Source organism: Cervus canadensis, chromosome 33 (assembly GCF_019320065.1).
Source record: "Cervus canadensis isolate Bull #8, Minnesota chromosome 33, ASM1932006v1, whole genome shotgun sequence".
Classification (NCBI taxonomy): domain Eukaryota; kingdom Metazoa; phylum Chordata; class Mammalia; order Artiodactyla; family Cervidae; genus Cervus; species Cervus canadensis.
This window is the reverse complement of record NC_057418.1, coordinates 11,310,975-11,334,290: the sequence shown is the minus strand read 5'-3', so window position 1 is coordinate 11,334,290 and position 23,316 is coordinate 11,310,975. Positions and strand designations below refer to the sequence as shown.

General features: G+C 46.1%; 1 protein-coding gene across 1 annotated transcript; it reads right to left on the bottom strand.

Annotated features, from left to right (window-relative positions):
• Nucleotides 1-5,727: 5,727 nt before the first annotated feature.
• Nucleotides 5,728-21,459, bottom strand: TNFAIP3 (TNF alpha induced protein 3). The gene is made up of 9 exons (XM_043457258.1): nt 21,147-21,459; nt 17,459-17,768; nt 13,730-13,920; nt 12,947-13,094; nt 12,621-12,791; nt 11,607-11,787; nt 9,574-10,478; nt 8,534-8,715; nt 5,728-7,790 (listed from the first exon to the last, which is right to left on the bottom strand). Exons 2-9 carry the CDS (start codon nt 17,751-17,753, stop codon nt 7,506-7,508), a joined length of 2,358 nt encoding a protein of 785 aa, XP_043313193.1. The 5' UTR covers nt 17,754-17,768; nt 21,147-21,459; the 3' UTR covers nt 5,728-7,505.
• Nucleotides 21,460-23,316: the final 1,857 nt, after the last annotated feature.

Genomic DNA, 23,316 nt, shown 5'->3' with positions numbered 1-23,316 from the left:
TGAGAGAGGGATTTATTCCAACTCTAAGTCATTTCAGGGCTCCACGTTCTTAACATTAGGAAATCCATGTTTGTGTTTACTACAGTTCCTCATGCTATAAATGATGTCTTCTATTACTTTGCTTCCTGTGTAGACTGACAACTGGATACCATTTTAAATATAGTAGAGTACTGCAATAATATCTGAAAATATCATGTCAAATCTCATTCTAGTAAATTCTAAGGTTTTTCCAAATTACCATCTTTTAACCCAAGATTTCTAGATAGGAACTGAAAGGGGTTATATCTTAGAAATCAGATATCCCTCTGGATGTTCAACAAAAAGGCAACTCAGAAATGTACAAAGTCACCAGAAGAGACAGACTGTGGTCTAATGGAAGGTGTTGACATGACTAGAGGAAAGTGGGCCAATCAGAAGGAGGGGTGAGGGGGTGTTGCAAAGAACAGGCAGCATCTCAAAATTGGAGGCAGTCCATTCAAGCGCCATAATGCAGGAGACAGCATCGTGGAGACCGTCTGCTGTGTACAGAATGAAGACTCAACCTATCAGAGACCTGGAGATGGGTAGATCCTTACATTCAGCAGAGTAATCGTGGCAGGACATCAGTGACTAGCTCCCCTGGTTCTGACTCCAGCTCCTCAGACCTCCTGATAACGACAATTCCCACAGAGTGATTCTCTGAGAAGGAGATGCCTTGACCAGAGGTGCAAGTGTTTGTACGTTTTTGGTAGTGAATTGTTCTCACACAAATTATCAGTGCAGTAGCATTATCTCTGATCTTGGATGCCAAAGAAGACACTCCATGATAATAAGTGCCTCATAGTGGGGGTGCATAAAGCCCCAACTGAAAGGAGGCACCATCCTCTCTAGCTGTCTCAGGTACCCATTGCACTTGTGGGCCTTTTCTCTTATTGCATCTGTGGAAATGGGATGGCTCTTTTTGGCTACTAGTGATTCCACCCCCTGGCCTTATATTAGATTCACCTGAACTTTATTATTATTATTTTTTTTTCACCTGAACTTTAAAAAGTTCAAAACCGGGGGGAGAGTGCCCTCCCAGGCCGATTAAGGGTGGGAATATTTGGTCATTGTTTGTACACAGAGGGAAAGGAGAGGGCGGGACAAACTGGGAGAGTAGTATTAGGTGGCACAGGTGTAAAGAATCAGCCAATGCAGGAGGCATGGGTTCCATCCCTGGGTGGGGAAGATCCCCTAGAGTAGAAAATGGCAACCCACCCCAGTATTCTTGCCTGGGAAATCCCATGGAAAAGAGGAGCCTGGTGGGCTACAGTCCATGGGGTCGCAAAGGGCCAGACATGACTGAGAGACTCAGCCTGCGTGCACATTGACATATATACACGACTGTATGTAAAATAGGTAACCAGTAGGGAGCTGCGATAGAATGCAGGGAGCTCAGGTCAGGGCTCTGTGATGACCTAGATGGGTGGGATGGGGTCGGGGTGGGTGGTGGGGGGAGGGAGGTCCCAGAAGGAGAGATATGTGCATACATATAGTCGATTCACTTCACTACATGGCAGAAACTGATACGATGTCATAAAGCAATTACACTCCAAAAGAAAAAGGAAAAAGTCATCTGTGTGATTCTAATGTCTCCGGGGTTGAGAAACATTAATTTGATTATTGATAGAAAAGGGGAAGAAGTTCCCTAATATATGTTTAAAAACATTTAATGAGTTCCATATAGATGAGAAATCTGAGACTCAGAAACATGAGGTAATTAGCTCAAGTCCATATAACTAACTAACTCAAGTCTGTAAAACTAACTGTAAGTCCACATAACTAACCAGCTCAAGTCCGTATAGCTAATGATAAGTCCATATAGCTAATAGGCAGTAGGGCCAGGGTTTGAACCTAATTTTTTTTTAAACAAAGTATCAGGTTCTTTCCATGATACATGGGCTCATATGGAAGAGAAGACAGGCACTCTGCTAGCTTCTGATGAAGGGAGAAGACTGAGGGGCGTGAAGGAGCGAAGGGCATCCGGAGAGACTTGCCAAGAAAAGGCCTGGAGGCAGAGACCTCTGCAGAATGTTCTCTGGCAGCTGGCAGCCGTCTCCAAAGTGTGTGCAGAGAATTCCCTGGGGGGTGTGGCAGGAAAGTGGTAGGATTTCTTTGATTTAGTTTTTATCTCTTAATCTTTTGCATGTTTCACAAAGCACAGGCTATATTGATATAGTAATAAATACATATAATTTATTAAAAAAAACCCCAAATTAACATATAGTAGGAGTACCTGCTCAAAAATTGTTTATGGTAGGGCACATAGTAAAAAAAAAAAACCACAGAGTCCAGTGCTCAGAGAGGATCTTCTAAATCAGGGCTTGGGGCAGTCCTTTCTGCCCAGGTCCTGCCCTGCAGTGCGGTTGGTCCTCCTTCCGCAGGTTCCGTGTCCACAGATAAGGACACTGTAGGAATCTAGTTTATATAAGGAACTTGAGCATCCTGGGTTTTGGTATCTGCTGGCGTCCTGGAACCAATCCCCTGAGCATACAGAGGGTCAACTGTATGCAGTTAGCTCCCAGCAGAGGCAGGCGTGGACACTGGAATCCTCAAAACCTTTCTGCAGGTGTTGCTGGTGTGGTGGGAACCCTTGGTGAAGAATTGTTGTTCTAACGAGGACCTACTCTCCAGCACATGGAACTCTGCTCGATGTTAAGTGGCAGCCTGGATGGGAGAATGGATGCCCGTCTATGTCTGGGTGAGCCCCTTTGCTGTTCCCCTGAAACTATCACAGCATTGTTAATTGGCTATTCCCCAATAAAAAATGACAAGTTAAAAAAAATTGTTGTTCTAAAGCGGAGGTTTATCAAGTGTGGTCTTGGTGGTCTTTGGGAGTCCTTAAGACTCTGTCAGGGACTCCATGAAATCCAAAAATATGTTTATAACATATACCTGCAGAAGATAGAAAATCAATAGAAGATGTAGAGAAAGAAAAAAAAATCATTGTGCCGCCTTATTTGTAATGAGTTAAATTTCAATTTCAGCTGTCAGTTATGGAAAGGTTTTTGTCAAAATGCAGCTGGTAAATTCCAGTCTTCTTTGATGTCAATTAGTTGGGAAGGTGTAAAGATACATTGATATTCCCAATAAGTGGGTTCAAACCCCCTGAAACTCTTCATTTGGGTAGTTTTTAGCCAGCCTAGAATATTTGGTTTCTGAGTTTAAATGTGCAAGTAAGAAGGTGTCCAGGTGGCACAGGTACACCAGTTTTGGTAACAACATCATGTAACAAGGGATAGGTCCAATTTTATTTGTATCAAGATGCAGGAAGCCAGTGAATGAAGGCACCCTTGTTATCCCCTCTGAGCTGAGCAATCTAACAGTTGTTTCGGGACTGCTTGGATGACAGTGGTCCCCTGATGCTGACAATGGGAGAACACCAGTAGTAACTCATATATCAAATATCAGCAAAATGAACTCAGAGGTTTCCTATTCTCTTTCTGCATCTCCTGGTCACATGCACTCGGCTTTAGGAGCAGTGGAAGGCCATTGGGGAGTTTTAATTAAAGGAGAAACATCATCAGGTCTGTGATTTAAAAGCATAGGTAACTAGTAAGAGAGTGGGCTAGAAAGGGGAGGCTAGGCACATTAAAAAAAAAAAAAAAAAGACAGCAGGAGGCTGGGGCCCAAGCTGGAGCAGCAGAAGGAAAGGGAAGGAAGTATGGATTTGATAGGTGTTTCGGAGACACAATTCACAGAAGTTTGGATGTGGGAGGAGGGGGCAAAATCCAGAGGCAGCTTGGAAGCTGCTAATGCCCTTCCCTGAGCACGGGAGGAAGAGGGCAGGGATAAAGTATTACGAGCTCAGGTGTGGGTGATCTGAGCTTCCACCTGTGTGTGGTATGAAGGTGACATTCCACAGTGTTAAGAAGGAAAGAGCCGGGCAAGCTGAAGCAAAGCTTGTTCCTTCCAAGTCTTATTTTTTCAGCCCTCTAGGCCTAGGTCCTTTGTGTTTTTGGAAATTCATCAATTTCTTTGAGATTTTAAAGAAAGCCACTGTTTCCACTTCAGAAACATAGCGTATACACCCCAATAGAAAACTGTGTACATGCTTTAAAGGGTTCTCAAACCCGAGGTCCATCTATTGCTCCAGACTGGAATGTACCCCAAGTGACTCCCTTGCTGCCCTCCAAAGCTACCCTATTTGGGTCTATGTGCCATTTCTCTGAGTCAGATAATTTGCTAATTATAAGTCACTTCCTATTTTAGAAATCCTGATGACTTATGGTCAAATGCTTATGCTCATCATGCTGATTGAAGGACTGTAACTTTTAATGCCAGGTGAGAGATGGAGGAAGAATGGAGAAAAAGAAAAGAGGTCGATTCGAGGCTTTGTGATTCCTCTGGGTAAGCATTCATAGAGCTCAGACAGGCTGGGATACACACAGCATCTCTGTGAACAATTCTTGTCTGATTGAACCAGAATCTAATAAGAAGTCTTGAAAAATAAGTGAAACGACACCAGAAGAAAGCAAAACACCAAATCCAGAATGTGAGCTGTGCTACAGAACGAATGACCTAATTGCCTTAACAAATAGCATGAAATTTTAGAGGGAGTGTTAAGAATAAAAGAGTCTTAAGAAATGCTAGTAACCCAGAGCAATAGGACTCTGTATAATGGACAATCTGAGAAATTATTATAGAATACATACTTAGGATTGAATGTTATTAAAAGTAATTTAGCTCGGGGTAATAATGGTGGTTATAGAAAAAGAACATATTTTTATAGATTAGAGATTGACGCTTGATGTATTGGTGAGTGTGAGAACACAGTATCTGAAATTTGCTTTGAAATAGTAAAAAAAAAAAAAAGAGAGAGAGAGAGAAGGTGACAAATGAAACAAATTTGGCAAGGTGTTGATTGTTGAAACTGGATGGACATATGAGGGTTCATAATACTGTCAACTACCTTGTAGTCTCAACAACATACTTCTTGTGTGTTAAAATTTCCCACAGTAAGTTTAAAAATATTATAAATATTTCTTTAAAGGCATGATTCTAAAATATGGCTGATGATCAGAATCTCCTGAGGAACTTTAAAAAAGAAAAAAAAGAGCCCAGGAGCTGCACAGTCCTTCAGCATTGGTATTCTATGGGCATCCTTGCATTGGGTGGAAGATTGGGCCATTTATAATTTCCCAGGACACTGGGGTCTCCAGTGCTCGTGGCCATCACAGCCATAGGTCACCTCTTCTGAGATCTGACCCAGAAGTCTTACACTCCTTCCTCCCCTCTGATTTCTTTCCTTTTCTGTCTCTCTCTGCTCCTCCCTCTGGTCTTCGCTCTCTGCGCTTCGGTAAGGCTGAGGGCGGGAACCTTCACAGGAGCACAGGGACCTGGCATCTCACGGGAACAGGCACTGGCAGGTCCTGCCCACTTCCCCTCGGGGCCTCAGCGCCTTTCCTGTTAAACCAGAGGCCTTACCCTTAAGAGCAGGTTCTCTTCCTACCTATGGGTGAGAGATGTACCCCCTGTCCGGGTGCACATTGAAACAACTGTTTGGGAAGCATGGTCTTAATATGGGGGCCCTTTTCTTTCATCACTCGTAAATAGAAAACATCCACATTTGCTTTTAAATAATTTAATTTTTAATCTTGACTTCCATGAAAAGTTACATTTAAATTTAGGAAAACTTGAAGAAAGCCAATAGAGGAGAGTCAACGGTTTTCTATTAGAGACAATTCAATGTGCAAATTTCAAATGTTTTGTATAATAAGCATAAATAATTCCACTTATTCACATTAAGAATGAAAATATTGATACACATAAAATATTAAAATAGAAACTTTAAAAGAACTAAATGAAAACACTGACATTTATTTGAAATCTTTAGAAAGACATAAAGGGATATGCCCAGGGAAAAGGTGTATGGATTCTCAAGAGGAAAACACATCACATCAGACCAGCAAAGGCTGTGGGGCATTAGGTACAGGTTGCCAAGATTTCCAGGTCATAAGTCCAGACCAACAACAAGAAAAATAGCAGCCTTTACCTCTGGGGACAATGTGTTTCCCTTTTTTTTTTTTTTTCTTTTCTAGCACAAGTATGACAGTAACATAAAACACAGAGAGAGGCTGCAGGCCAAGGACAGAGAGGTTTCCTCATCCTCCTGGTTCCAAGGTTGTGCTGCTCCAATGTGAAGCTGGCTGCAAGGTCAGCGCCCCGCACCCCAGGACACAGCGTGAACACAGCAAACAAACCCTTCGTCAAAGGCAACGTCCTTCCCCGTGACCTTCCCTGATCTCACCCCTGTTCCTTCCCCACTATCTGTCTGAGGAGGTAGGATACACAGAACCGTTTATACACTGTGGAGAATGGCTTCTCACTGAAGGGCTGGGAAGTGGCTCTGGCCAAAAGTCTCACCAGAAAGCGTGAGATTTTAATGGATTCACTGCGGAAGAGACTGTTTCTTTCCTAGGGAAGCCAAGCAAAGTGCACGGAGAAGGCCGACTCCCCCACCGTGATCAGGAACTTGCCTGCCTCTGATAGTCAGTCTTATGTTATCTCAAGAGGACACCACAGCATTTTCTGAAGACCAGAAGAAACATCTTCACTTAAATAACCTTAAAGTTTGTAATAAAATAAATAAAGTGATTTACACAGGAATTTCCATTTCACAGAGCAGCTGGTGGAGTTCATGCAAGCTGTGTCTATGAGAGGTGCCCGCCCCAACAACAACCAGAAAATAGGTTATTATTATTAGTCAGTCCTCTTAAAACTTCTAGGGCAGCATCTCAACATGACCAAAAAAAAAAAAAAAAAATCCCCTCATACAGAATATAAGAGGCCGTGATATATGTACACAACGGTATGCACACCTCAGTTTGAGTTAACTTTAGAAGTAAAGACAGCGGTAACCAAGAGTTGCCCATCTGCCCGCTAACATGTTCTGAGTCTTGAAAGGTGCCTATTGTGAAGAGCAGCTGGTTTGCTTTTTTTTTATGAACGTGTTCAGCCTCAGCATCACAGTCTGGATGGTTCTGCTTCTGCCGTGTCCGTGGGAGAGAGTGAGGCCGGTGGGGAGAAGCCGCGGCCGGCTGATGCTGAGTCTGGCCGCGCTCCCCGAGCTTCCTGAGTTTCCCGCAGAGGGCCTGCAGGCCCCGCAGCCTCAGCTCCCCGTCTCCGAGAGACGCTGAGGGACGGCAGGGGACTGGCCCTGGGTTCCCCAGTCCAGCCGGACCCTGCGTCTTTTCCCTTTTCTCTGAAGACGGTGGGGCAGTCCTGGCTTGGAGGTTTCCAGCCTTCTGCTTGGAAGGGTTGGAGGAGCAGCGGCTCCGGGCTGACCCCGCGCAACCCGCGGCCCGTCACACGCTTTGCTCAGATTCCTGGCTGGAGACCGGAGCTCGTCTTTCGTCCCCCGCTCACAGACAGCCCAGGCCCACCCTGCAGGGTAGGGCCTTCGGGAGCGGCGCCGAGAGAGGATGGCACCCCGCGGGCTAAGGCTCTAGGCCCCTCGGGGCCTGGGGCTGGCCCCCTGGGTCGGGTTAGCCGTACATCTGCTTGAACTGAAAGCACTCGTTGCAGTAGCCGTTGCACTTGGCGTTGCCGAAGTGGTCGCAGGCGGGGGCCCGGCAGCGCGGCGTGGGGGGCTCCTCGGGGCTGTGCTCTGGCCGGCGGGCGCTGGTGCCCGTTCGCTGGCCGAGGTGCTGGCACTCCATGCAGAGCTCCTGGCTGCAGCAGGCCAGCACATTCCGGCAGGTGGCCTGTGCGCACTTGGGCCTGGAGGCGCTCTGTGAGGCTCGGGGCAAGTCTCTGCGCTGGCTTGACCTCTGGGTGGAGAGAGCAGACAGAACTGTCATCATGCATTGCAGGGAGAACAAGGCACCCTATTCAACTGACAGTGTGGGTCCTACAAAGGGCCTGGTGAGGCGAGGGGCATCTGCCTGTCCAAGGGGACAGGTGGCAGCCTGGGGACCGGAGTCTCCAAGGACCGCTTTTCCCCATCCCATGAAATCAGACCTTGGCCCCAGAGAGGCCCAGGGGAACCACCAACCCTAACACAGAGGCCAGTTTCTGTTTGCGTGAATAGTAATTGTGTGAATACTAAGCTATCCTCACTCAGATAGATTCCCTATCATCTACCAACCAATAGGCAAGACATCTATCAATAAATGCTTGCTTTCTTTCGGCCAGTAAGTGGAGGCACCTGGGGCAATCTGCTTCCTCCTTGGATCTCATGACAGAGGATTAGTTATTAGTTAAGGAAGCCTGCTGGCCACTAAGAGGCCTGTACTTCTGCTACAAATCCAAGAAGTCTCTGATCACCATCTGGCTTCTCAGAGGCTTTCATGGGTTTTATTCCATGCCTAGCTTCATTTGCTTCTTCAAATGAATTCAAAAGTAAACTTAGGCCATGAAAATCAATAGGAACTACTGCACGTCCAAGCCTGGGGGCCAGGCTGACTTTTCCCCTGGTTTTTCCCTGGAACTCGGCAGGGAGAAAAGCCCGTTTATCACCCCGGGAAGGAGGCTGGGCCTGAAGGACAGGGGGAAGTCCCTCGAGAGGTCTCACCAGCTGCTCTTCAGTCCTTTTTGCTTCATGGAATCTCTGATTCTGAGCTTCAATGAAACACTTCTGACAGTATCCTTCAAACACGGTGCTACCAAGGGCGCCACATTCCCTGCCCAGGCAGGGGACTGCGTTCTGGAACCTGGAGGCTGTGGGACTGGCTTTCCCAGAGGCAGCGATTAAATCTGCAAGAGAGGGGAGGCTCATCAGGAACACGTACGGGCCAGCCAGCAGAGGGACAGTTTTCTGACACAGATTAGGCCGGCTGCACTCTAGGAGAGCAACCTTTCAGACACTCAGCAAAATAAACAACAGAAACAAGACTGTAATTAAAACATCTTTGACTCTACAAGTCTCTCTTTGGAACACGCTGTACGGGTAGGTCACAGCCACAGAACAAGCAGAGACATTGAGTGCCCATCCTTCTTTCAGATTTGATATTTCTAAAACCACAAAGGCGTTCTTATGTAGTCAGTAGAGACCACCCTCTTTCCAGCTGTCTGTGTGTTAGTCACTCAGCCATGTCTGATGCTTTTTGACCTCACGGACTGTAGCCCACCAGGCTCCTCTGTCCATGGGATTCTCTAGGCAAGAATACTGGAGTGGGTTGCCATCCCCTTCTCCAGGGGATCTTCCTGACCCAGGGATTGAACCCGGGTCTCCTGCACTGCAGGCGGATTCTTTACCATTGGAGCCAGCAGGGAAACCCTCTTTTCAGTTACTGCTCTTCAGATTTTGAATTTTCTCTCGTTCGCTTGAGTTTCAAAAGAAGTCTTGTTTGAACTCTACCTTACAAACACTGCATTGCATGACCTTATAAAACACATTCTCTGAACTCTGCACAGAGCTCTGTGGATCCTGGAACATGCTATTCTGTGATTTTACTTCGAAGCATGCTGGAAGAACTACTGGGATTCTGCCCCCAGGCAAGCCACACTCTCCCCCACGGCCCAGAGGGGGCTCCCTTCTTGAAGTTAAGGGGCATACAGCCTTTTACTCGGGTGTTTTTAAACAGAGGAGAGGAAACCCATCGTCACACTCACGTTTATTTTCTCTGTACTCGATGAAACACAGTGTGCAAAAGCCTTTGTTCTCTGGGGTCCCAAAGTACACGCAGCCCGCTTTCCTGCACTTACTGGTCCCCATCCTTTCCCCTGGAGTCCGTGTGGCCGGGGAGTGGTGACCGGCGGGTGCCTCGGGCCCGGCTCTGCGGCAGGCATGTGGGGACAGGCTCTGGGCCAGCTGCGAGGGGTCGGACTTGGAGCGCTGGTGGAAGGACAGGGAGCCGCTGGAGCTGAGGTTCGGGGCGGCCTCGGCTGTAGTCCTTTTAAGGCAAGTACTGCAGATGCCATTAAACGTCCTGGTGACATCCTGGAGACAGGCTCGGCACTTGCCCGGGTCGGGAAGCCGCGCGGGGTCCGCGGGGCGGCCTGCTGGCAGCTGCCGGGCGTTGTGGCATCGCTCGCAGAAGCCGTTGTGCTGCATGTTGAGGGTAAAGGGGCAGCCGGGGCTCCTGCACTTCATGGCCGTGGTCTCGCTGAACAGGAAGAGGCTGGGTGCCGTCGGAGGGGCTGAGTGGGGGCCTCCGGCGGGCTCCGCGGGACTCCAGACCTCCCCCCGGGAGGTCCCAAGCACCAGGCCGGGGAGCAGCTCGGGACCCGGCTTGGAGGTGGGCTTTGGGACTTTCGTTTGGTTCTTCTGCCGCCTTTCTGAGCACTCGTGGCACAAAGGCTGGGTGTTCACGGACATGAAGAATGGGCAGTTGGGTGTCTCACATTTGATGTCCATGAGAGAAAGCTGGGGGATTGAAGGGTCCAGAGGATTCTGGGGGTGCGCGTTTCTCCGTCCCGGCTCACTGTTTTCCTGCCACTTCTTGTATTCGTGCTGGACAAGTTCAAAGTAATCATCTACCAGGTTTATTTCTTTGGGTAAGTTAGCTTCATCCAACCTAAAGAACAAAAGGAAAAATATGAGACTTCACAAACACACACACAGACACAGACCCACACACAATATTACATCATTAGCTTATAGAACAAACTGAAAATATGGATTGTGGCAATAACTTTCTACCCAGCCACTGAAATGCAGTCTGTGATAGTTTGCGCCTCTAATGTGACACAGTCCAGTAATGCTGAGAAGACATCACTCTTCTGAGAGTCAGTCTCATTTAATTAATTTTGGTCCACCCCAAATTACAGATAATGCTAAAGAGAGGGTTACTTGGGGACTGCTTCTATACTTACTCTATTCCTCTTTGAAATAGTTACTTTTACTATCTAAGTTCTCAGAGATGAAATTTCTAGTGAAACATTCTTCAGGGTATTCATTTGGGACAAGTCTACTTTCCAGCACAAACTATACTGGAATGTTGCATTCTGTATTTTGCTGTTATTAATTTTAAATGTGCATCTGGTGCCTATCAGCATTAACTGCCATGAACAGTAACTAAGAGGTGGACATGCCCACAGGCACTCCGTACTGACTTCTGACTCACTGAAATTTGTTCATCTCCACGCTGAGAAATTGTTTAGCTTAGGCCTTCTCGGTCTTGTGCACTTCAAGTTCTAGGAAACAGGCATCTCTTTATCATCAAGCCAGTGTTTACAATCTCAGTACCTATAAACTCGCGCTCTGGGTCTCTCCTCCCTGATCCACGTGGCCAACTCATGTGGCTGCTACAGAAACACATTCTACAGCCCAGCCTGCATGTGATGTGTTTGCCTTACCCAGAAGCCAGGAGAATGAGGCTTTTGTTTCTAAGAATTTTCACATGTTAGTCTAGCACTGGGGCAATTAAAAGAAAAAAAAAGTATCCTTGATGTGAACGCACTTTTTGAAGCCACAATGCTGGCTTCCAAGCATCCAGATACACAGGACAATCCTCTGGAAAAATTCCTTGTTGTAATTTGAAAACCAAAGTCAGTGCTGCTTGAGCTGATTGTCTCTGACACACATAAGCCCCTAAATTTGTTTCACGTTGGAGGAAACTGGCTTCAAATAACTTTACTATTGGTCTCTGAGGCAGAAGCAGCTTAAAGATGACACAGGACAGAGCTAAGAACAAACTGCTTACTTTGCAGCATTAATTAAATGGGTGGTACCATGGTCCCAGCCTTGAACAGGGATTTCTACCACCATCAAGTACTCTTTCAGGAGCTTTTCCTTCATCTCGTTTTCAGGATCTGTCAAAAAGTGAACTTTTAAGTCTTCAAATCGTCCTCGCTCTCTGTTAACAAGTGGAACAGCTCGGATTTCTGAGGGAAAAAGAAATAACACGTAAGCAAAATGGTTCTACTAAACAAGATTTTGTGTGAGGTCACATATATATAACGACTGCATTTTGAAAAAACAGAAAGGATACAATTACCGAGTCGAAAAGTATTATCTAGCCACAAAATCAAATGGGGAAACAAACCGTGCTAAACTCTAATATAAAATACACTGTTTCCAGGAAGTTCACAGAATATTAAGCAGCCTCCAAGCAGCGGGTCTTATTGGTTAAATTACTGCACTTCAGATTCAGACTGACCTGAGTTCAGATTCTAACTCTGCCACTATCCAGCTCTGTGACATTAGGGAAGTTACTTAACTTCTCTGAGCTTCAGGTGCCTCATCTGTACAGTAAGGCTATCGTGCTTATAGCATCCACATGGATGCTGTGAAGATGAAATGAAATAAATATTGTACCTAAAGCATTTATAAAGTACCCTATTAGTTCCACATTAAGACAGTACAGTAATAGCTAGCCTGCCAGACATTTACCTGCCCCAGGCCAGGCACTGTATTATGGGCTAATTAAGAAATGGTGGTAGTAATAGACATTATCTCCTATTTGCTACTAACATGCTCAAAGTAGGTCCCAAACAACACACAAAACAAGTCGGGGTGGGGGGACATTATGATTAGTGCTAGTGCATTATTGTTGCTAATCAAACAAATGACAGAATACTCTATTTGAATAAAACTAATATTCTTAAATGAGGCTTTCAAAAAGGAGCCAAAGAGCAAACCCTGAGGTTCAGTAAGAACAGGGTGTACCAGGATTCACCAGCAGTTACAAATGTGAATAGATGTTTGGTTTTCTCACCAGGTCCACTGTCCTTCATGGTCACCAGGGGTACAAAGTGTTGGCTGTCATAGCCGAGCACAATGGGGTATCTGTAGCATTCCTGGGCAGGCCAGTGCAGAGGCAGATAAATCCCACCCACCTTCAGAGGAGCAAAATTGGAACCTGATTCCAAACTTCTCAGCATTTTGTCTGTTTAAGGAAAGAGAAAGAAAAGATAAGGCCCTCTGAGACTTTCATGGGAGTCCATTTAACTACAGTCGCCTGGAACTTGGGTCACGCTAAGAGGTAAGGGATTAAAGCTGAAAGGCACCTAAACACAGATAAGCCATCAGCGGGCATCTCACCTGAAATGACAATGATTGGCCTTCTGAGGATGTTGCAAAGGACAAATATGTGTATTTCTTCCAGTGAATGATACTGCAGTCCACCTCGGGCCGCGGGTGTGTCCGCGGATGCCATCTTAACGAGGCTGTCCCACTCATCGGTCCAATTCTAAGGGGAGAGGAAAGAAACTATTGAACGTACTCTGCATTAAAAAACAACTTTGGCTCCACTCTATAATTATTCACTGGTATCACTGAGCTTACTTTTACCCTTTCCTGAGATCATCACTCAAATGATCACCCGCTTTCCCCCCATTCTGGTTTTCTTCCTTTAATTTTTCCCACTACAAGGCAAACTCAGAAGCAGAAGAGCATGGGGACAGCACCTGCTTTCAGAAAAATCCCTGCTGAAGCACCACGCCAAGCTCCTTGCGCACAAAGTCTCAGCCTAGTGACCGAAGATGGGGAGGCGCCCCCTGAATCTGACTGGCGGGCTCAGTAAAGCAAGCGAAGGGCCATCAACCCCCCCAAACAGCCAAAATGCCACAGGGAATCCCGTGATCAGAAAGATCATTCTAAAATGACTCTCCAGCTGGGAAGATGCTGTCTGGGAGCCTCCCAGCAGTGACAAGGGCCTTGGGCTCATCCCATGGGAGGTTTCTGGTGTTTTCCATTGACTCTGCTTAGCCAAGTTCACGTGACCCAGCAAACCATATGCTCCCTGACAGCAGGGACTGGTCAGAGGTGCACTTTTCCCACCATGGAGCTCTGTCAATAGATGCTTGAGGAGGAAGCCCAACATACCCGGGTGTCGTAGCAAAGCCCAGTTTCCACGAATTCCTGAGACTTAAGAGACTCCAGCTGCCAGCGGAATTTAAAGTTGCGTGTGTCCGTCTCCTTGAGGGTGCTGAAGAGCGCCTTCCTCAGAACCAAGTCTGTGTCCTGAACACCCCACATGTACTGGGAAGCCGCGTGCATGAGGCAGTTTCCGTCACCTGGGGACAGAAGGGAAGCAAATTCTAGCAATCCGCAGCTAAAGCCTAGCAGAGGTTTCCAGAATAAAGCAGCCTCTCTGCTACCATTGGTGGGGACCCAGTAGTGCTTGTGAGAAATGCCAATGGTTTAGTTTCTTAGTCAAAGGACTAGCTGGTAACATTTCACTCGGTGATGACAGCTTTAAGGGAAAAATAAAAAATCATTCTTGTAACTCTTCTGTTTAATGCGTGCTACTAACAGCCCAAGGAACCAAGGACTGAGAGTCTGCAGACCTTGACTCCTGTCTGGCTCTGCCCTCGGTGGGGAATTTTTTAACTTCTGAGTATTTTTCCTCTTTGTGAGATGAGGGCATTGGGTTATGATCTCTGAAGTCCCTTCCTTTCTAACAAGCCTTGATTTTCTGGCTCAGGTGCTGGTCCTATTGCTCTCTGACCCTGAGAGAGAACACCCAGAGCAACATGCTCAAACCAGGAAGCTGGTCTGACTCCGCTTACTAGACAGGGACCGTCTGGCCATGACTCAGGGGTAAATGACTTGACCACCCCACCACAGCATTCGGGGCCTGGGAGTTTCCTCTCCTGATTTATAAAATGGGACTGAGACAGAACTACCTATTAGCCTGCTCACCCCCACCTCCCATAAATGCCTTGTGTGAACCTGCTTGTTAGCAGTTAGAGTCCCTTTTCAGAGTTAAAGAGTGCCTAGATGTCTACATTTCAAAATAATTCAGTGTTTACGGCTGGCACTTTAAGAACTCTGAGCCTTTTGAGAAAAAGATAGGTCTAATTTTAGTCTGTCACTTTGTTACTTTTATAGGTTAAAAATCCACAACTCATGAAATGGCATTTTTTTTTTTGGCCTCCAAAGAATAAACATTTTGGAGGAATGTTTAATATTTAAAAAGTTAACTCCTTAGGCTCTTCTGGGAAGTGCAAAATTTTTTTATAAAGAAAAGTTCAAGCATGTATATTATCTATGGTGAAACAGATCACCAGCCCAGGTGGGATGCATGAGACAAGTGCTCGGGCCTGGTGCACTGGGAAGACCCAGAGGAATTGGGTGGAGAGGGAGGTGGGAGAGGGGATCAGGATGGGGAATGCGTGTAACTCTATGGCTGATTCATATCAATGTATGACAAAACCCACTGAAATGTTGTGAAGTAATTAGCCTCCAACTAATAAAAAAAAAAAAAAAAAAGTTCAATTATTTCCTTACATTGCTATATGGGGCAATGAAGCTATTTGAAATTTTATCATATCCTAATTACAGTCAACTGTAAACAACAACACCACCACCACCCTGAAACATATCCATAGCCAATATCCTTTCAGTTTACATAGTCAGAAAAACTAGCTAAATAAACATTTAAACAAATGAACCAAAAAGATCGCTCAAGCCTTGTGTCTTGGCAGAGTGTGGCAACAATTGCAAGCTGTTGAAATTTCCCCTTTGCAAAATCTAGAGCAAAGATAAGGCTTTTTTTCTTCTTCTTGTGCTTACTTTCAGTTCTTTATTGAGATGCACCAGCATAAAATTCCCTAAGTAACATCTGGAATTCCCCAGTGCTAAGTTATTTGACTAGCAATTGAGCAACAGCTATTGTACTTTTTGTTCTGGTGTGTAGACATTTAAACTGCGAAGTGCACCCTGGACTTTCCAAGTGGGTGTGGTCAGGGTGAGCTGGAATAGGGCTACTCATTATACAAGTGAAATCGCTGCAGCCAATAGACGCTGGAATTTTTCAAATGAAGTTTCAATTTTATGCCACCTACTCCCTTCCTCATTCACCGCAGTCTCATATCCTCAAATGCAAACTTGTGAATCACCCCCTCCCCAAATAGACCATTGATTTTGAAGAGCCTTCCTATAGGGGGAAGACTTAAAAAAAAAAAATGGTGCTAATAAAAATCAGAAAGGAAAAGTCATTTGTTTTCCTCTTCCCCTAAATATCTTCTCTTCCTTTTCCAAAATTTTAAGGAATTTTCTTGTAAGTGGAGAAATAAAAGGACTCTGAGCCTAAAAACCCCCATCTCTCAGAAAATGATATCAAAATGCACTTGCTTTGTAGTTTTATTTGTAGCGTGAATCCTTGACTTAAATGTGTATCTTTGCAAGACAAGTATTTACTTTTTATATTCCATTTTTTCCCTTAAGGAACTAGAGCAAGTTGAACGTAAAATCTCAGTTCAGTTCACGATAAAATGGTTTTTTTCTTACTACCACATTTCTAATTTGGCAGAATCTCTTCTTTTCAACTCTCCCAAAGTTGACTCCACCTCTTTTTGTAACAAAATGGGAGAGTTAAAACCACAAACTGTCAGGAATATAAACCCCTTGATGATGACTTAACATAATTACCTACTTCTAAGCATCTCTTGATTTAATGCCAAAACCAGTGTAAACATTAGGTAGCCTCAGTTTTCTGTTTCTAAGAATCTATGCTTTAAAAATAAAAGCACGATGTTGAGGTGATGCACTTAACCCCCAAAACCCAAGCAAAAAGTCATGTCCCTCAATCGTGCCAAGTTACCCAAGTCAAAAACGGCCAAAGTGAATGTACCACTTTATTTAATTAAGTTAACATACTTATCATCTGGTCTCACTGTCAGTGAAGATGTATTATTTTGCCCTTAGATGTATATCAAGCAAAATAATTGGGATGGTTTAGGATTGTCACTGATCTAAGGATAGGAGTTTCCTGCTTTTATCTAGACAATAAGCAGTCTACAGCTTCTTGTAATAATTAACTACATTTATAAAATAGAATTTTGCTACTACATTTAACACTAGGCTTGAATGTTTCTGTGATGTGCATACTCTTGCTCAAAGGAAATAATTAAAAAAAAAAAACAGTGAAGTTTAGAACAGGAAACAGCAATGAGTTGTAAACAGCCATTGGGCAGACAGTCACAGACAGCAAGAAATGCAGTACAGTACTAGGAATCCCTAAAAAGAATGAAACAGAGGACTAAAACCTGAGCTAAGAACTCAGGTTTATCTGTCTAGTTAGTATCTTGGGACTGCAAGCAACAGAACCTAGGTAAGGAAGCAGCTGACAACAGCCGTTGGTTAACCCATAAAATGCCATCGATTCAAGAAGTGTAAGGCCATCATCACGGGCATTTTCTAATGACAGTGGAAAACACTATTGATTTTCACACCATGCTTTTCTTCTGAACTTTTTAAAGCCTTTTGATATTTCCATTACTCGTGAGGGAAGGGTATTTCATGATTGAACAGTCACAAGAATTAGATACAGAAGTCATACATACACACCCTACACATACACCTAACGCACGGCGTCCAGAAATGCATTCTCCAAGCTTCAGGGTGCTCTGCTCTCTAACATGCACTAGAAACCACCCTCAATTCAAATACTCCCAAAGCAAGCTTGCTTTCATCACATGCCCCTTGGAGTGTCTCTATACTAAGGTACTTATAGCCTGAAGAGACTTGATTTGGGGCTGGTGCCTTTTAATAAATAGGGACCCAGCATGGTAGGAGCCACCCCAACCCCCAGACAGAAGCACGTCTTACCATTGGTCTTCAGTGCCACAAGCCTCCTGACTTCTCGACACCAGTTGAGCTTCTTCTGGCTTTCCAGGGAAGCCTGGATGTTTCTGTCAATGAGAGCATTGTGGATGATCTCCCGAAACTGTGGACAAAACTGGCAAGTTCTGAACATTTCCAGAGTGTATCGGTGCATGGATTTAAAGTGGTGAATGATCCCATTGGTAGGTTTAAAAATATCTGCTGGTGTCCTCTCTCTTATCTTCACGGCTTTCCGCATATTGCTCAAATACAAGGCCAGAGGAAGGAGTTGCTCAGCCATGGTGCTCTCCAATACCTAAAGAGGAGGGAAAGAAAACCCCACGCCGTTAGTCTGACTTTGATATGACTCCTATATACCTGCCTGCAGGAAACCCCACCGTCTGATCTTGTCATTACCCTGAGTGGCAGGCAAAAGATCTTAGTCACCTCTACTCCCAGGATACTAGCTGGCCCCAAAGATGAACTCACACTGGACAGTTTTAAGTTACATCATTTTTAAAGATTAGTCTAAACAAAAGAAGGAGTGGGCAATGAGGAGGAGGGGAATAACCCGTGTTTTCAGTAAAGTTTGTCAGGGAGCCAAGCCTGTCTGTCAGCAACAGGTACGGAGCCTTCTAACTCACTGAAACTCCCCTCTCATCCTGATGCTGTTCTGGGGGCAAACACTGGATTTGAGGTGCCCTGAATGCTGGTTACAAGCATGTAGCCCTGACAAGTCAGCTCCTCTTCTAAGAGCACCACCAAGCAACCCTTTTTTCTCGTCCATGTTTTGATTTACCTCTTTCAAGCACTCCCTCCCTATACTGGAAAGACAACAAATATTTTGTGAAAAATCCTGCAATTTTATGCTGCCATGTTGGCAGTCGCTTGGACTTTTCTCTGTAGTCCCCAAAAGGAACATTTATAAAGCATTTACTTATAAAATGCTATTTATATATATACATGAAGAGTTAAACTAAATGCTTTATAACCAACAAAAAAGTCTACTCCCAACAAGATGCTTTCCAATATTTAGAGCAAACAGTTAGCAGTCTTTCAGAACCTCTCCACTGAACTTTACAACATCAGAAGAAGAATTAGAATAATAACAGTACTAGAATAATAAATCCTACACTTCCATGGGCAGATATTGAAAGCATGGAATTATATTCTATGTAATGATGGAATTAACTGTACTACTTAAACTCAACCGCCAACACAATTTTATCATTGTCTTCCAGCTACCAATACTCAGATGGATTTCTCACCGTGTCTTCATCCTGAAATCTTCAAGCACACTCAACTAGTGGAAAGAAAGAAAAGTTTGGAAGCAGACAAGGAAAGAAGTTGCAGCCACAGGGGGCCACTCAGGACAAATGAAAGAGGAGGAGGATAACTCCAGCATCTCCAATCCGTGACAATAGCATGGGAAGATGTGAATCGATTTAACACGGGACTTTACGGCTCATCTCTTTGTGGAGAGCCAGCTGACATTCACTGACCCTGAGCAGAGTGCCCTGCCATCCATCCAAATTTCCAAGATGAAGACAAAGACAGTTTCAGAGCACGAACAGGGCCTCTAGGAAGTTTCACTGTGATTGTTAATCCCAGTCATGTAGCATACTGTTTGCCAGAGCAAGACTCTAGATGAGAAAGAAGTTAAACCAAGTTAAGAGGGAGAAGAAATCTATGTTACAAGGAAGCCTGTCCTGGGTCGGTCTCAGCTTTCTTAAAGACATTGATAAAATGGTCTAAATTCTCATGGCCCACTCCAGGGAGCAGGTGGACTAGATGACTCCAAGGTTCCTCCTGAGGAGTCTTCTGGTGGTAGATTTAGATCAGGATTCCTAATCTGACAGCTAGATGATGCCTGGAAGAAGTCATTCTCTGGGTCAAATGGTAATCTCTCCTTTTTGACGTCAGACATTCCTTGCAGGTGGAACTGGGCAAAATCATGACAAGAACACAGATACAACTAAGGGACAAAAACATCACACACGCGCCTCCTTGGTGGCATGGCAAAAGTCTCTTTCATGACGTCATTCATTTGTCCATCCATCACTCCGCAAGCACGGCCTGACCACATACTCTACTGCCTGACCATCAGCTTGATGCTGAGGCAAAAGATCAAAGATAACCTTATTCCCCAGCATGAAGTCACATGACTATCATAGTCTCCAGCAACATCACCTGCAGTACTAGTCCCGCTCAGGGAGGTCCCACACCATCCAAGGGCAGGGCTTTGCCTAGAAGCCCGGTCTTCCAAACCCATCCCCTTGTTAATCTCACAACACCACACCTGTGGCCGCAGTGCCTGCTGCTGTCACGTGGAAACAGACAGGCAAGAAGATCCGAAACAAACTAGGTGTAGCCTCTTTTTACTTTTCTGACTCTTCTATTATTTTCTTCTGCACCTAAGATCTTTCAAATAGTGAGCGCTAGAACCACAGGCAAGACATGCAAATGTCAATATCTGACAGTCCAGTGTTGCCTCATTCATTGGTGTAGCCTTGAATGGCCTGCAGCATTGCCTCCTTAAAAGAAATCAAGACCCACTGCCTAAGTGGTCAGGACTTAGACTTCTCCACATTTAAGATTAAGGAATAATCTGACTTGTGATGAAGAATTTCTGAGCTATGAATGTAATGTCCTTATATGCAAAGACAAACAATATCACCCATAACATTTCTTTCATGTTTCTGATACCTCATTGGCCTACCAACAGATATTAAATTTTCAGAAAGTACTACTTCAAAAACTCAAAAATTATACAAAGAATTGAAAAAAAAAAAAAATAAAGAAGCACCTCAGGACACAAGAATGAAGCAGTAACTGGCTGCTTAATAATCTGGGACATTGGGGCTGTGGTCCAGAAGACCCAAACACTGGTTCTCCCAAAAGGCTGCCCTGGGAGAGTTGACCAGAGCAGCTTTCCGAGGAAAGATCAGAGGCAGGGAGAACTGAAAACAAAGCGGTCTCAACAAGAGTTGAGCTCCTTCCTTACTTAATACCACGGCTTTCCTGAAAGGCCAGGTGGCAGGATGTGGGACGACCCCGGCTGACAAAGACAGTCTGACTTGGGGGTAGGGGCTTGCAGATGCTCTAAACTGGAGTCAGCCCCCAAGGCAGGCGGACGACCTCCTGCTCCACGCAAACTTCTCTGACACTGCTGCACTCCGAGTGTCTGCAAGCCCTCCCCGGAAAGGACAGCTGACCGGGCCCCCTGCCCCCTAGGTTCTGCTGCTGCTGCGACATCCTACCCCTCTGGACTGGTGCTGCACAGTCTGGAAAGAGGCCAGGCGGTTCTGCAAGGTCTACGTGGCCGTAAGCATGCAGAGCTCGACTCCAAAAGGGACAAGCCGAACAGCAAAGCACCCATGACCACCCGGACCAAGCGGTTCCGGGGGGCGACTCTCCCCCAAGCAGCTGCCGTTCAAGTTCTCTGCATGAGCTGCAAGGGACAGTTGTCTGGATCCTAGAATACAGGCTGTCACCCCAACATCTGGCGGCCACCTCCACTCTCAGCAGCTCAGAACCTTACAGGGGTCACAAACGGCCAACAAACTTCCCTCTGGGATCGCGGCAAAACCAAGGCCAGGTCGACGGGGCCAGCCCGCGGGTCGCTGCCAAATTCGCATCCGCAGCCCTTGTCCCGGGAGAGCCCGTGGCAGACGGCACAGGGACGCTGGGTTACCTCTTGGGTCCGCGCGATCCTCTTCAGAAATCCTAAGTCCAGGTCAGGACAAGCGTGCGCCGCAGGCTGGGGTCGCAATTCGGGTTGGGGCCGGGTGGAGACGGCTCCCCATGGACGCCTGGTTCGGGCGAGTTCTCCGGCGGGCCGGCCGGGGGGTGTGGATCTCCCTTGCTGCTGCCACTGCAGTCCTCCCGGCGGCTGCTCTCGCCGCTCCGCCCCCACGGCCTCCTAGCTCGTCGCACTTGGCCGCCGCGAAGGCTGCAGACTGCCAGTTCTCTTTTTTCCCTTTCTGTTTTACCGCCCGCGGACACCGGGGATTTCCACCCAGGGACTTTCCAGTCACGTGACACGAGCCCCAGACTCCCGAAGCCCCGATCTCGCCGCTAGGGGGCGCAGGAGGCGCAGCCGGAGCGGGAAGCCAGATGCACTCCGCCCCGCCCCGACCCCGCCCCGCCGCCCCGCCCGAGAAACTCCTGCGCCCCGCCCCGGGGTGTCCCCGCGTGAGTCACCTGGGCATTTCGGAAGCTGGACCGAACGTCACATCCATGTGGAAATCGCAGTGATGGGAACTGGAAATGAAATAGGTTCTTTTTCTCAGCCGTTTTTCTGCAGAAAATCATCAACTGTGGAGAACAAGAAGGGAAATCATAAAGAAAGAAAACCCTAAAAACCACCCTAGCGCCCGGGGACCACAGACCTCTGCTGGCTTTGCTCTGCTTGGGCTGCGCACGTGATGAGCCCGTAGGGGAGCGTCCAACTCTGGGCCCCCGGGGGGAATTTCGAGAAAAAGATGCAGTCACAGCTCTTGGTCCTCACCCGCTGCATTCCTGCCATCCCCGGACCCCAGGCTGGTGGGAGGCTACCTGGAGGTGACGTCAGACCTCGCGGCCCTGAAATTCACAGAGGCAAAACCAGACTTAGATAAAATTAGGAATCAAAACCCCTACCAACTCCGTCCCTCACTTGATTGATTTCCCATCTCCATTTCTGCGTATCAGAGGTCCCGGTGGCATCACATTCAGGTATCATACCAATTTACAAATCACTTCTTGTTCCTTCCTGTCCTTGCCACATTCCCCTAAGCTGTTATTCGGAGTCCTTCTAGGAGATCTTGATAATAGTTCTCCCCAAGCTGATGATACTTATTACTGTTACTCTTGATTGGTGTTGTTTTGGTCCCTAAATCATGGCCAACTCTTGTGACCCCATCGACTGTAGCCGGGCAGGCTCCTCGGTCTATGAGATTTCCCAGGCAAGAATACTGGAGTGGGTTGCCATTTCCTTCTCCAGGGGATATTCCCACCCAGAGATAGAACCCATATCTCCTGCAAAGGCAGGCTGGTTCTTTATCACTGAGCTCCCCTATTAAGTAGCATGCTAAGAGCACTGTCTTTACCCAGCGGGTGTCTTGTGGAAATAGATGTCAGCCATCTTGGCTGTGAGGGACATGAGTTGTGGAGAGAGAACCACTAAGTCAGTCCTTTTATTGCCCTGGTGTCCCCCTTGACTGAGCTCATTTTCTAGCATGATTAAACTAGAACCAGACTGAAGTATTCTGTACCATTGTCCTCTTGTAGACTTAAGTTACTTGTCAGGACATATATCTCAGGTTTTGAGTTAGAAAAATATACTCCTTCTCTAAGAAATAAGAACCTGCCAAGAATGAGGTGGAGTCTGCATAAGGGGTGGTACTTTTCCAGCGGCTTTTAGAAGTGAGAGTCAGTAGTGACTAAGGTCCCAAGGCTGCTGCTGGTCATTTGAAACCAATGACTGGAATTTTTTTTCCAACTTCTAACCTGATATTTGTTCTTCTCTCATTCACAAATGTTTTCAACTCAAGTAACACCGAAACAATGATAGTTAAGCATATAGTAATAATGATGATGATACTTATCAAGTCCTTGTTACGTGCCAGGTTGTAGGCTGTTTGCATTCTGCCATTTAAGCCTCACAATTCCACTTTGCAGATGAAGAAATTGACGTTTAAGAAGTTTAAGCCATTTGCCCAAAGCCTGCACAGTCAGTGACAGAGCCATGATTGGCCCTGGGCCTGCCTTACACCCACACCGTTAGGTCCTAACTATTGATAATCACTCTCAGAAGAGAGCCTATAAGATTTAAAGTCTCAGGGCCCCCGTTTGTAGGGGCCCAGCCTCATAAGCCTATGGCA